A 14,983-nucleotide genomic window follows, 5' to 3' on the forward strand; every position below is an offset into this window, starting at 1 on the left:
TTTTCTCTTTCTTGGTAGCTGGTGCAGGGCTGTGTTTTGACTTTCAGCTGGGAACAGAGCTGATAAAAATGATGTTTTGGTTTGGCCAAGGACTTTGTGAGTCTCATGCTCTGCCAGGGAGGAGGGGAGCCGGGAGGAAGCAGAGACAGGACACCTGACCCAAACTGACCAAAGAGGTATTCCATACCACAGCACGTCATGCCCAGGATGTAACTGGGAGTTACCCGGAAGGGCAGGTGGTCGGCGCGTGGTGTTGTATTCTCTTCCCTTGTTATTTCCTTTATCATTACTATTATTGGTGGTAGCAGTAGTGATTTGTGTTATACCTTAGTTACTAAACTGTTCTTATCTCAACCCGTGGGAGTTGCATTTCTTTTTGATTCTCCTCTCCGTTCCCCCAGGAGTAGGGGGAGGGCAAGAAGGGGGGGAGTGGGTAACAAGCTGTCTGGCTGTGGGTTAAACCACGACAGTTCTTTTTGGCGCCCAACGTGGGGCACGAGGGGTTGAGATAACGACAGATCTGACCGTCACAATGCTGATTTATTGGGTCTCAGAGTTGTTCCTCTTGATCTCACAGCTTCAGAATGTTGTAACTTACTTAGAGCCGGTATTTGCTGTGTTAGTGTTTATCAAGTGTGGGGCTTGGGCTAAGGTTCCTGTCTCACTGTACTTTATGGCAATGACTTGTAATACGGTCGGGCTCCAGCAGCAGGGCGGGACGAACGTGGCCGTGGACGGGTCCCTGGCCGTCCGGCTGCTCCTCAGCGTCCTGGCCCTCGCCCTCACCTCCGTCTGCGTGAGGCTCTGGGGAGCCGAGGGGGGGCGGCCCCGGGAGCCGGCGGCTGCTGAAGCGGCCCGGGAGAGCGGCCCCGGGGACCAAGCGGGAGCGGGACGGGAGGCCGCAAGGGGACGGCTGCCGGTGGAGGAGGTCGGGGCGGTCGAGGAGCGGGAGCAGGCGGCTGCCGAGCAGCGGGAGAAGGCGGCGGAGGAGCCGAGCCCCGCGGAGGGGCCGAGCCCAGCCCCGCGACGGCCGAGAGCATTTCCCGGAAGTCGCCCGCCGAGCCCCAGGAGGACGCAGGAGACCCCGCAGCATTTCCCAGCAAGGCAGAGGAGGAAGAGCTGGACTCAGGGAAAGAGAAGCTGGTGGTGGGAGAGCCGGCAAGCACAGGAGCTACACCAGCCCCAGTGACATGCACAGCAGCATTGCTTGAGAGTTCGGGTTTTGAATGGCCTTTGGGTACCCTTGGGGCCTGCCTGCTGATTGTGATGGGGATCAGCATGTTGGCACACACACAGAGTGTGTTTTACCCACCACCATTGTGTCTGATCCCAAAATTTAAGCAGAGTCGGGTTTGGGTCTTGTCTGGGGTTAGACAACAATATGGGAGGACCAAGAGGTTTTCCCCAAGGCTGGACAGCCATGAGTGGCAGGGCATGTGGGACAGTATGGGCAAGTATCTAGTCCACTGGGCCCCTCCAGTGCTTTGGAAACATTGGAGATGGAAGGACAATGAATTATTTTGAACCTGGTGGGCCCATGACCCTTAAGGCCAACAGAGCAGAGATGCAACATCGAGATGGACTCATGATCGAGGGGTGGACCTAACAATGGACACTACTGCCCAGGTTATTCATGTGTGTGAACACTGCACACAGCCTCTCCTGCTCTGAAAGACTGTTACAAGAGATGGAGCCTGGCATCATGGACCAGATGGACTCAGCAGCTTTATAGGGACTGGTCCATGCACTACGATGAGAGTGCACTTAGATAAGAGTGAGGGTATATTGAAAATGTGGGATCTGAGCATGACGTGAATGGTATGGAATAAGGGGTGGATAATGTCCTGGGTTTAGCAGTGGCAGTCATTTTTCTCTTTCTTGGTAGCTGGTGCAGGGCTGTGTTTTGACTTTCAGCTGGGAACAGAGCTGAAAAACATGATGTTTTGGTTTGGCCAAGGACTTTGTGGGCCTCATGCTCTGCCAGGGAGGAGGGGAGCCGGGAGGAAGCAGAGACAGGACACCTGACCCAAACTGACCAAAGAGGTATTCCATACCACAGCACGTCATGCCCAGGAGGTAACTGGGAGTTACCCGGAAGGACTGGCGGTTCGGCGCGTGGTATTGTACTCCTTTCCTTTGCTGTTTTCTCTTATCATTGTTGTCGTTGGTGGTAGCAGTGGTGATTCGTATTGTACCTTAGTTACTAAACTGTTCTTATCTCAAGCCGTGGGAGTTGCATTTCTTTTTGATTCTCCTCTCCGTTCCCCCAGGAGTAGGGGGAGGGCAAGAAGGGGGGGAGTGGGTAACAAGCTGTCTGGCTGTGGGTTAAACCACGACAGGGACCATCAGGGTGTAACAGTTGGCAAACAATAAAAAATAGAAACAGCTAATCCAGCATAAACAATTGTCACCCACCTGCCCCCCCCAGAGAACGCATGGTATCAGAATGGGATAAACACTGCTCACTCACAACGTCGAAAAGTCTTGTCCCTCCCTGTAACCCACTGACTGTGATAGTACACTTTACTCCCTAAGCTAAGGGAAGAAAATTTTAGTTTCTCATGGGCAATTAGTTTCATGAATAAAGATCATTAGCAGGAGACAACTTGAGGGCAGGGAGAAAAAAATCAAGTTTTCGCAGATCACAGTGGCTTTACCCTGCTGTACACACTATACCCTCAATAACACATACCTTTTCTGCTTATTTTCCTGTTAGCACTAGCAGAGGGCTTCTTGGCATCCATGACAGAATCAAATACAGCTGTGCTGGTGGGAGCTATTTCCAATTTGTTCTCTATATGACGTAACTAGAATTTGAAGATAATTCAAATTAGAATAGTGTTTGCAGTTTTTAGGCTACAGGGTTTTATTCCTCTAATGTGACCAATATTTCCTCATGTCATAAAGAATAAAGCCACAGGCAAAAGCAACTTCACAAGGCTAATACTGTAAAACTGCACAGCCTTATGGCCAGAAACTACATCAGATTATTAAGTTTTGTTTAAGAGGATTATCTAAATTAGGTTTTGTTACATAGTTCTGCTGCATAGTTTTGTTTCCATAAGCAGGCTATTGTGAAAAAAATAAAATTAAAAAATTAATAACAACATGCCATGCAGAGTCTTAATGCTTGGCCTGAATGAAATACTAATCTCATTTGGAATAAATTCTTTAATACTCTTTTCAAAATCGAGCATGATACAAGATTCCACATGTAAAACCCTACACTGATGCTAAGCTATTAAAAAAGAGAGATGGACAAGGCTATGTGAAAGAGCTGAATTCCATGAAAAAACAAGATGTTCGGCTTACCTGAAGCCAGGTTTTAGAAACAGGTTAAATTCTCACAGAAAAACAGCAATTCCAGTGCTCAAAGGTGAAATACACTGGTGTTGTCCCAGTTTCTGACCAGTAAGCAGGGGAGAGCTATTTTTTCAAGTTTTCAGAAGTCACCGCTTTCTTACATAGAAAGGTAATACTAAACTCAAGACTCAGCCTGTGTTACTACGCTCAAGACTGAGCTTCCTGTGGCAAACATTTCTTCCACTGCACGCGGAAAACTGCTTCCAAGATAGAACAGTGGCCAACATGCATGTACTCCAACTGCTTGCCTTATTTCAAACTGTTTAACAATCACTGAACAATACCTTAGTTAAAAGTTGTGTAGCCATTAACTGATTTGAAGAGGAGTAAGACCAAACAAAAAAAAAGGCGCAAAAGAAAAAAAATTAATCAGTACTTACAGCAGCCTTAGTCTGAGAAAAAGTAGCCCATGCTGCAGTTAGATCTTATGGAGCAGAAAAAAACAGAAATACGTTTCTCGTTAGTACATGTAAAACAATGAAATAAAATGCTGCTTCAAAACAATTTTCATGGGCTCACTAATCACATTATTTTAATGACTCAATTCCATCCTGTCAATGTCCTCTAGGAGAGGCTGCTATCAGTCAAGATACCAGAGCAATAAAGTATGTAATGTAAAATGAGCATGTAATGTTAACGAGTTCACTACACTAGGTCAAGTATATTATTACACTTGAAATTGAATCTGCCACATAATAGAAGTTGTTTAGAAGGCAAAATAAAAGCTGGTTATCTACCCCAATGCAAATATCTTGCATTTTTCCATTACACTATAGTTTAGCTACTTTTTTTCCCTTCCATTTTCTTCTTCGGTAAATTAAGAATGAATACATGATCATTGAAAGACGCTACTCAACAACAAGCTTTGAGCATGTGAATTTTGAACTGTACACCCTACAAACAAAATAGAAGCAATGTTTGCAAAGAACAAGCATAAGGCACTAATCAATTTCAGACTTTTAATCTAAACAGCACTTGCTCTTTGTGCAAACTAGTTCAGTTAGATGCATTAGTATTTTCCTCTAAAAGTATTTACTTTTTCAGTTCCCCTCTTCTTTGGATACTAATGGTTTTCTTATAATGTAATGGTTTACACAACACAACATCCAAAACTTTAACATGTGTCAGAACCATGGAGAGTAGTAGGGTCAGAGTGGTTTTTTTTTTAATAAATAAATAAATAAGTATTTTCCTTACAGTTGAAAAGCTGCCAATTTAATTTCAGGTAAGATAACCCTCTTCCTTTGTGCTGCTGTACAGAAGTAGAATAGTAACAACTTCACTTTGATTTTGAGAGATGGTGCTTCATGCCTACAGAACACCTCAGTTTCACAAAGTACATAATTTTAAAAGAAACTGAACATACTGCAGAAAACAATAAGCAATAATGTCCTCTTACAGAAAAATAATAACCTGCCTCTACTTTCAAAATAGCTTCTGGAGTCCAGTTTTGTCATAGTGGAGATCATAAGTCTAATCTTGAACCACAGACTTAACATGCAGCTCAGCTTTACAGACTACAGCTTTCTTCCTCCCAGGGATATACTGTAATTACATGACAGTGGAAAGCAAACAGGATTTCTCCAGTTCAGGGAGAGAGAAGTTCTGCAAGTCATCCTAGTTGAGATGTACTGCTGCTACTCAAGTGTCCTTAGCTCTTCACTGCTTTGGAACTGAGAAAGTATCAGAAGCTACTGCCTCCCAGGCTCTTCTTCACTTCTTTCAAAAGCCTATGGTTCACCTTCTGTTCCCTCACTGCTCACTCTCCACAGTACTAAAAAAAAATATAATCCATCTCTGTGTCATCTTGGCAACCATACGATAGGCTGGCAATTCCTAATGCAGATCAGCAAATAACTGCAGATCAGAATATGAAACTGCTATCTCTGCAAAAATGAAGCCATTCATTTTTGAACACATGGTCTTTGCTTCCAAATTGAGGAACTCCTCAAAGTTTCAAACAACATGTTTTTCCTGATAAAACATCTTCCAAAACAAGGCAATAAACACAGAAAATTCCTACCTCTGGCAGAGTCCTTGGTTTGGTTATGCCTCAGATTTTGTAGAGGCACCTCTTTTGACTTGTTGCTCCACATCATGTCAATTTATCTATTAAAAGAAAAATTTACAAAAAAAGTGATGTAAGAATCAAAGAGGTATAAAGTAAGAACAAATATATCTTATGCTAACTTTGATCACTATAATGAATTTTCACCTCATATGATTACAAAATCAGATTGTGAACATTATCACGAAATCACAAACGTGTTTACAGCTTGCACTTTTTCTGAAACCATGTAATTCTGTGCATAAAGAGGGGTTTTGCTTTTGTTCTTGTATGTTACAAAGAATAGTGAACTTGAAAAAAGGAAACCCAGGTCATACAATTTAGATCACAGTCATAAGTATTCCAGCAAATCTGAAGATGACCATACTGAAATACTGTACACGAAGGAGTAACAGAGACAGCACTATATGGATTATAGTAACAGACTATATGAGATATATGGATTAGAGTAACAGATACATATATAGATTAAAGTAACAGAGACAGTACAATATGGATTGAACCTACAAACTATCCAATTCTGCCAATAACAGATGAATGTGTCACCTCTATCTGTGAAAGGATCAGGCAGAACAGAATTGTGCAGCAGGACTCTACAGCCAAGAAAGAAGACCAGAGCTGCCATGGTTTTCCTGTGTGCTTCAGCAGCAATCTAAAAGAGTGTCACCAAAGGATTTTTTTTTATACGGGAGAAAAAAATGAAAAGCTATGCAATCAGGAAAGGTAATTTTAAGAAAAGGCAGGTCATTTATGCAACTTTTTATTTCTCGTTAGTTTCCCTGGGAAGGATGAGCTGTCCTACTCAAACCTGTAACACACTTGAAAGAACTGCTATATAAGAAAAGTAGTAAGTATAAGAAATCTAGGAGGAGTTCATAGAGCCAACAAGAACTCTGACTAGCAAGTACTGCCACCATCCTCTCACCAAGGACCTCCTGTCTTGGAAGTCATGTGCTTGCATGTGGAGGCCACTGCATGTGCTTACTGATCTGTCTTCACAACAGACTGAAGAGGTTTCTGTTATGGAAAAGAAAAAATTAGGTAACCACGATTTCATACAGGAAGTTCTAGAATTCTGAAAGAGTCGTAAAGCACATTCCCCTCTCTATTTCTGAAGTTTTCTTTTGCTTTCACTTCCCTACAGAGCGTGCCACATAAAAAGGGCATTCAAATATAGAGGTCATCCTTCTGAATAAAAGTGACCAAACATTCCACAAAATTAATACTGTGTATTACTTACTGAAACAAATCATTACCTGTGTATTTTATGACACGGATTTTTATCATATATGGGTTAACGGATGCTCAGTGACCAGCAGTGAAGCTTGGTCCTCACATTCAGTTATACAGCTTATCTCTAACTTACTCCACCAAAACTGCTCTTATACCCCAAGACTATCAATAACAACAACACAGGTCTTCAAAAGACCTTTACTTGGACTTTCTTTACAGAATACAAATATGTGTTCAAAGGATTATGGAAAATTGAGTTTATATATGTAGGCACAGAAAAAACATGCATATACACAGAGTGACATCCACAATAACACAGAAGTAGAAAGAAGTAGGTGGTATTTTGTTTCTTAAGTATCTAGTTACAGGCAGCAAGCCAAGCGAAGTTAGAAGATTCTGCTTCTAGGACAGGTGCTGCAGAGCTCATTCGTGCAACCACAGCTTTGTGCCTCACATCATTCATGCTGTAAATCATAACACTGCCCTGCCCTGGAAATCATCTAATTGATTTTCTCCATCACTGAAGCAAAGAGCAGTTACAGCAGAAACACAGACAAACAAATATTAATAAAAATGGGGAATTTTTTTACACAGAATCAATTTTGAGAGCCACTGAAAATGTCATAACATACCATGATGTGTCTTGCCCAAACAAAAACATAAGACAACCTACTCAAAATGTAAATATAGCGTAATAGAACTTCTGAGAAAGCAACCATTTCTGAAGGGATTAAGTATTACTCTTCATTGCTTGAATTTTTATCATCAGAATTACTGGTATAGACACGAAAACTTAGGTACTAGACACAGGACATAACACCACTCTCTTCTACAAACACTATTCCTGTGGGAAGACATGGAAGAGAACTGACAGATCAGAAAGACACTAGAGAGGAGGAAATGGAAACAAAGAGAAAACCACCATCAAGTAAAAAAGATGATAAACTAGTATTACATTTACTAATAAGCGTACCAAAGATGGTATTGAAGGTACAACAGATAAAATAACTATACAGTTAAGAGGACAGCATTTTAAAAGGAACAGGAGATATGAAAGTAGAATATGCTTAGCAAAGGTACACAAAAATGTGAAGACAGGAAAAACAGGACTGTTAAGAAAAGAAAGAAAAGTGGTGAGAGAAGCAGGATATAAAAAAAGAAGAGAATGGAGAAAGACAGGAAGGAGAGAAATTGAATGAACTTTTGAAGAACTGGCATAGAGAGCACAAAAAAGGAAGAAAAGAAACCGGTATATTGGTCCAATTGTAAAGTTTTTCCAAATGTACTCAGTATGATTTTTTTTTTCTTAGTAGTACAGCCTCTGTAAGAAAAGGAAAGAGGAAACTCAGAAGTCACGGCATGGCACTCAAGCAAGGAAACAGGAGAGGAAGATGAATCATACAGACGCAAAAAAGGCAGAGAATGTGAGCAAGAGATCACACACTGTTTTCATTGACATTTAGTGGTTATGCAAAAAAAAACACCCCAATATGCGTAGGGAACAGTATTCCTCAAGAACTAATTTCTTATAAGAACAGAAGGGATATGAAATGAGAGGGACACCACAAAAGGAAACAAGAAGCTTTGCAAAAAGTAGGGAAAGCAACAAATTATTGATTTATGTGATATTCTTAAATGTTTAATCCCCAAGAAGTGGGTTTTGCTACAAACTGGGTACACAGTGCAGGGGCCAGCAATTCACACAGTTTGAGCTACACTAAGGCAGCAGTGCCAATAAAATAAGCCATCTTTTCCTTTATTTATGTGTTGGTCTCTCTTGCCCTATTCAGACAGAAAGTCAACGGGATTAAGTGGTAAAGCAGACCGGACTGGTAATCTGGTAAAGACGACAAGTAGCTTTTTTGGGTTTTTTTGCTTTACTAGTTTTATCTATGTCATACCATAAGCTACAATCTCCCTGCAAGCAGAATGAGAAGCATGGAAACATTGGGGAACAGCCAGATCAGTCCCAGTCCTATAATAGCTACTGTGGAATACCATAATCTACAGTGTTCCCCAAAAGCAAATGCCTCAGGCTGCTACTGCTTTCACCTTGAGGAGAGCAAGAGGGACTGAGGAAAACAAGAACTATTCCCATCACCTTCTTCTTACCAGTGGAGACACCACTGGAGCTCGAAGACACCAGGGGAGCCAGAGTCTACACACCTTGCTCTAGTGCGTCCCACTGCACCCATGCCTCGCACTGAGCAACTTGTCCATGGGGAAATAGACACAGGGACATATGAAAGGTTTTAGGGATGTTTCTTCCTGTTTATAAAAATATTTTAAGTTTCCATGTACAAATAATTGAAAGCTGACTTCTGAGTCCTTAAAATCCCTCTGGAGCACACATCTGTTCTGCTACAGTTCTGTGTTACTGGCAGTAACAGACACACACAGGTGAACAGACAAAATCAGACCAGGTCAAGCAAACTATTTTTCTGAGCCAGCCCACTGAAAGTGATGGAATTTCTATTTAAAGATGCCAGAACCACTTTCCATGTGTCCTCAAATACCACAGAATACAGTTTATGATGATACGCTTGACTGTGGAATACAAATACCTTTACCTACTTGTTTTTCTGGAACCCAAGTTTTTAACAGATTGCATTATCACATTTAAATGAGAGCTAAAAAAATCCATAATACACTGTTTTAAGACATACGTGTGTGTGTATATATATGCATATATACACGTTTATGGGCTTTTAAAATGTTGTGGGGTTTTTTGATACAAGAGTAATATATCTTTGTTTTTTTTGCCTCAAGGTATTTTGAGAAAGCTTTGCCTCTCAAGGCAAGATGCAGGGGATTTACTGACCTTCCTCAGGACTGAAGACAAGTTCCAGTGCAACAAACACATCATGACACATTTATCAAAACAAGTGCCACATCTCCAGCATCTATAGCCAACTCTGCAGAATCAGCAGGTCCTCCCCCCACCTTCTTTCAATACTCATTTATATAAGCCTTCAAATTAAATGTCTTTCAGGGGCAAAAGTTCTGAAAGGAAGTTAATGTTCACAATCCAAGTACAATTCCAACTGCACAACACTTCATGGACCCAAACTTCATCTTAACACTTCTCCACCATATTATTTTGAGTCTGTAACCTCCACTTTGTTCCTCCAAAATTATTTCTGTTACAAAGCTGGGGATTCTTCTTCTTATGATTTTTAAGGGGTGCAGAGCTAAAGAGCAGGATAAAACTATTCAGTGCCTTTATGGGTAGTTTTGCTGGTATTTAATCTGAGTGGCTGTTAGAATATTGCCTTAGAAATACTCTACTGGTTCAGACTGCACTGCATCCCAAGAGCAAGGCTGCATGTAATTACAATGGACACAATTATGTAAAGCTGATGCAAGAAAAAGCTAGAAGTAACGAATACCAACAATGCCCAAGGAGCCTTTGAATGTTAGCTGCTCTGAATGAGTAGTTTTAGATAATATTCAGTACTTTGCCTTGTAATGCAAATAGTAAATATACCAGAACTCCTCACATTTTAATCATTATGACTTTGGAAAACAATAATTACACCAAAAAAAGCCTCAAAAGTAAAATAAATGTACTGATAAACTTTGATATGTCTTAAGCTAGAAAAAAGTAAAAAAGTTTTTAGGGATATTAAGGTAGAAAAGAAAAAGAAAAAAATAAAGAGAGCAATCATGATACAACACACACTTGCAGACAGAAAAGCAGGAAAGAATTTCAAAGCACGTGTTGCTACATCTAACTGTTAACCAGAAAGATAAATGACATCCACAGTCATACATCCATCAGATGTCAGAAAATATAGTTGAAAAATATGAACATGTTTTATGAACTCTAAGATGAAATCCCTGGTATCAGTCAGCTACTAAATTTGGATCCACACTATAGTGAAGTTTGTTCTATAAATGAAACATTTCTGAATCTGATTCTCTCCAACTGTTTGCTCAGAATGGACATTTACAACACCTTTCTTGGTCATGGCAACTTGCAAAAGTGTCTCCGCTTCATCACAAGTGATGTAAAAATGAAAAAAATTACACTAAAAAGCTGATTAAGTGGTTTTACTGAAAGTAAAAGGCAGTCTTGCTCTGCTGCATCGCATGCTAGAAGGTACTTTTGAGGAAATCTACTGAAATGAATGTTGTGACAGCTAGTGTAACTTGATTCATTACTCATGAAGAGAGTACAAAGGCACAGAGAATGCACCCATTTATTAAGCAGATGCACACAGGGATTTGTCTATCCATTCAGAAGTTATGTATTTTCTCTGACTTCAAAGATCATGGTATTTATGACAGAAAATAGTCAACTACCTTAGCTTCAGGAACAAACAAAATACTCCCGCATTCGTTTCCTTGGCTTTCAACACAAAAAAATATCACTCATTCCATCTCCAGTTACTAAAAATCACACATCAGAAGATTTCAATTCTTGCAGCCCATAATAAATCCATTCAGCAGAATATGCTCAAATTCTCATCTCGGAAGGAACACTCCACTGTGAGCAAGTCTTATTTTACGATTCTATGATTCTTAGAAGTTACAGGCAAACCTCCCAGTCAAGTAGAAGAACCAGACCTGCCAATTTTGAGAGTCTAAGACAACAGCTTTCAAATGCTCAACAATGCCAAGGACCTATGACCACAGCGGCAACTTCATTTGCAGCTGTCAACTGCAGATGGGTTAGTATTTTCTCTCAAAACAGAATAAAGTGCATGAAAACTTCAGTGAATGTGTTTCAAATGCCACTCTCTCAAGTTTGATGCCTTTGCTTTGAAACTGCATTCAGAAGCAGTGTCTGAAAAATGTCTCAGTAACAACACGAGACATCAAAAAGAAAACCAAACCAAACCCCATGACAAGCTGAACAGTGACCACCAACTCTGTCTCTGATCTGGCATTATAAAGACTGACACTAGGACTCTGCTGAGAAGAATTTCTTGAACTAGCTAAAAAAAGCAGTAACATATTTTCCCAGGTCTAAATAATTCCACCCCATTAAAAGCATCCCACAAGAAAGTACCTAAACCCAAACTTCTGTTTCAGACAATTCCACATGATGTATTTTGCTATTAGCAACCATGACACATCACGTTAACATGACTGGAAAATAATGGAGAAAAATGTAACTGTTCTTTAAACTTTTACGCTCTTTTGCCAGGGATCAGGCTTTGTGTGAAATTCTGCAATCAGTAAGGAGTGTTCTTATGAAGCTAAAACATAGACAGAATTTCTGTTAGCTCTCAGGAAGCTTCAATTGACCCAGCATAACTGATTAGTTAATTTATTTGCTCTCTTCTTTCTCCACTATATTGGCAAAGGTTTCAGACTTACGTGTACAAGTGATTTTATTCTCAACCGAGTAGTCCATTAAAGGCTGTTTTATCATTAGCAGAATGATATACATGTATCTTCCAAGCACTTACACCTATGGATAAATTTTACCCTCAGACATTCTGATGCAGCCACATGCCTAATATATTAACTGTAGTGGGAAAGTTTCCTCTCTGCACTCAGCTACTAAACCCCTTGTATTATTATTATTATGCCACTATACCTGTCTCATATTAACACAACTTACATTGGTTTGAATAGGATGAATTATACTAGTTTATCAGCAGCACAGCTCAAACAGTGCTGCTGTACTGATAAAAAGTCACACTCCTGATGTTCATTTCTAAGGCACAGTTGAGCAGATAAAGCATGCCGACACTGATGAAAGAATGGATATATTCCTCCCTGCCTTCCCTAGCAATCTTGCCACTCTTTTGTGACAGAGGCACTGCTCATTTGACTATACAAGCCAGTTCAACTCACTAACCCAGAAGAAAAGTAGTCACCTTTTCCTTCTTTGTTGGCTCTGTTTTCTATCAGTTTATCACACTGAATCAAGTTGCTGCGTGGGCAATAGCCACGCACTGCCAAAGTGGGGGAAGAGAAGCAACAGTAAAACATCATGCTTGCTCACCTTATGCTGTGTAGCTTCACCTAACTGCCACAGATACAATAATCTAAAATGTATCTAGTGCTATGTGCACTAATATTCAAACTTCAAACACGTTTCACTTTAAATACATTAATAGGACTACAGCCTCATTTGGGCACACTGAAGTAAATGAGACTGATCATATTAGTGACTTTATCCATGGGTATGTCTGATACAACATAACTTTCTCAGCAGAAGTTCACAGTATGGCTGGTGAAGGGGTGCAAGGAGATGCAGAAAGTTCATTGTACCCAAGTCAACAAAACCTTTAGGGTAGATGTAGCCATTCTAAGATTTAGATTCTTGTACATTCAAGTGATGCTTTTACTATGGTGGCACAAATTACTGATGAAGTTATTTCAAGACAGGAAGGACACCATCCACACTGGGACTGTTACATCTGCAAAGCCTTTCCAATGTTACTGCAGCAAACTTAAGCTATGCACCAAGGCTTGGTGAGCTTAGTAAAATAAATCCATGCAAACAAAACATTTTATAGCTTTAAAACTGCAGTCTTTCAGTTACCACCACACCTAGCCTATGCAATCTACCAGAATATCTATACCAGTCAGCAATATAATTTTCCACAATACCCTGGCCCCTTGTAGAAATGTGTCATTACTACATAAATGAAGTTGCTCTATTCAGTGGATGCAGCATACCTTTGTTTCAGGTCACTCATAGAAACTGAAGCCTTCAACAGTTTACAAGTGTTCCCGTGGCCACACCCTCAGTTGCATTCAATTATCCACAACATTACCTAATGAGACTGTTGTAGCAATCAGAACAGTACGAAAGAGAATGCAGTTCACATGACTTCACCTGTCCGTGCAGACAGCCTGCCAGAACATTTTGAGCCCACGTGCAAAACAAGCGCCCGACTACAGCTCCACAGGCGTTAGTCCCACCAAGTCCCACTTCTGGTTACTGCAGACTCCTGAATGAGTTTTAAAGGCTGTAGACCCTGTAGCCCTGTGAGGCGGTTTAAAACGCCAGAAATACGGAACTGACCAGTGAAATAATAAATTTTCAATTACAAGACACTAGATCGTTCACTTACACTGTGAAGCTACTTGATATAAACCTCTACATGCAGGTATGACACCGTGAGCCAAGAAATGCTTGGTTGCTGAGATACAGCTTATGTCCAAAGACAGAACAGGATTCCAGAAAAACTACATCAACAGTAGGCACTGTGTCACGGAAAACACTGCATCCACAGAAGAAAAGCTGCAGTCACACTAGTATAAAAATCTCTATGCCAACAACAGCCAAAATAAATGGCACCAATTAAGTCGAAAGACACTTGGGGCAGATGTTACCCAGGGATGTAAGGAGCACTTTCAGCGGTCAGATACCAGGCGATGCCGATCCTCTTCCCCAGCCCGGCAAGCTCCAGAGCCAGGGCAGGAAGCCCACACACAGCACAGGCCCTAGCATAGTGTGCATTTAAACTTTAAAAGCACCGTCACAAGCCTGACCCAGTTCGGCGGGCCGGTTTCCGAGGGCAGCGGCGCAGGCCGGGCTCGGAAGACCCTCGGCAGGCAGAGAGCGAACCGGAGCCAGCACAGCTTCGCAGAAACACCCCGTTTCGACGGTTTCCCCATACAAGGCGAAAATACAACAGCGAAACTAGAGCTCCCCTATCCTTTCCCTTCCTCCGCTAACCCGATATAATAAGAGCAGGAAACAAACTAAAACTAAGAGAAGGAAGAGAGAGAGACTTAATGGGTACGATGAGCACTGCAGAGGCCGTCGGGACCCGGCGGCATCACCAGCGAAGACCGACACAAATGACAGCCGGCACCCCGGACCCGCCGAGCTCCGCGAGCTGCCGAACCCGGCTCCCGCCACCAGCCTCGCCCCGGCTCCACTTCGCTCGGTGTCCCGGCCCCTAGCGGGACGGCAGCCGCCAGCGGCAGAGGGCCGAGCGCGGCCTGGGGCGGAGGCACGGGCCGCTCCCGGCGCCTCCTTACCTGGTGGCGGCGGCGGCTATCGACGCTCCCTGTCCGGGAGCAGGTCCCTGCACATCCCGCAAAAGAAGAAGAGAGAAGGACAGCGGAAGACTAGCAGTGCCCCGAGATCGGCTCCGCTGCCCGCAGGCGCGCAGCCCCGTCAGCGGCACCAACCCGCCGCCATTACCGGCCAACGACTGACACGGACCTGCAGCGGCAGAGAGAGCGGCGGCGCGGGGCACGGCGGGAGCGACCGGCCAAGTCTCGCGAGAACCAGTCAGCCACGGACCTTCCCAACATGGCAGTCCCCCGCCGCACGCGTGTCCTTCCCCTCCTCATCGCTGCTAGTGGCCATGTTGGGTGCGGTGCAGCCTCCCTCCACTGCCC

General features: G+C 42.3%; 1 protein-coding gene across 6 annotated transcripts in view; it reads right to left on the reverse strand.

Moving 5' to 3' along the window:
- The window catches only part of CEP350 (centrosomal protein 350), a 76,561-nt gene extending 61,875 nt beyond the window's left edge, over window positions 1–14,686 (reverse strand). For all 6 annotated transcript variants that reach the window (XM_061345568.1, XM_061345573.1, XM_061345571.1 and 3 more), the window contains exons 1-4: window positions 14,618–14,686; window positions 5,387–5,472; window positions 3,744–3,787; window positions 2,693–2,807 (exon numbers count right to left, since the gene is read on the reverse strand). In XM_061345568.1, the coding sequence (XP_061201552.1) occupies window positions 2,693–2,807; window positions 3,744–3,787; window positions 5,387–5,462 (235 nt within the window). In that variant the 5' untranslated portion in view covers window positions 5,463–5,472; window positions 14,618–14,686. The remainder of the gene's footprint in view (window positions 1–2,692; window positions 2,808–3,743; window positions 3,788–5,386; window positions 5,473–14,617) is intronic.
- Window positions 14,687–14,983: the final 297 nt, after the last annotated feature.

Source organism: Neopsephotus bourkii, unplaced genomic scaffold (genome assembly GCF_033783945.1).
Source record: "Neopsephotus bourkii isolate Nb327-2 ecotype Australia unplaced genomic scaffold, CSIRO-AGI_Nbou_v1 NB_234, whole genome shotgun sequence".
In the NCBI taxonomy this organism is placed as follows: Eukaryota; Metazoa; Chordata; class Aves; order Psittaciformes; family Psittacidae; genus Neopsephotus; species Neopsephotus bourkii.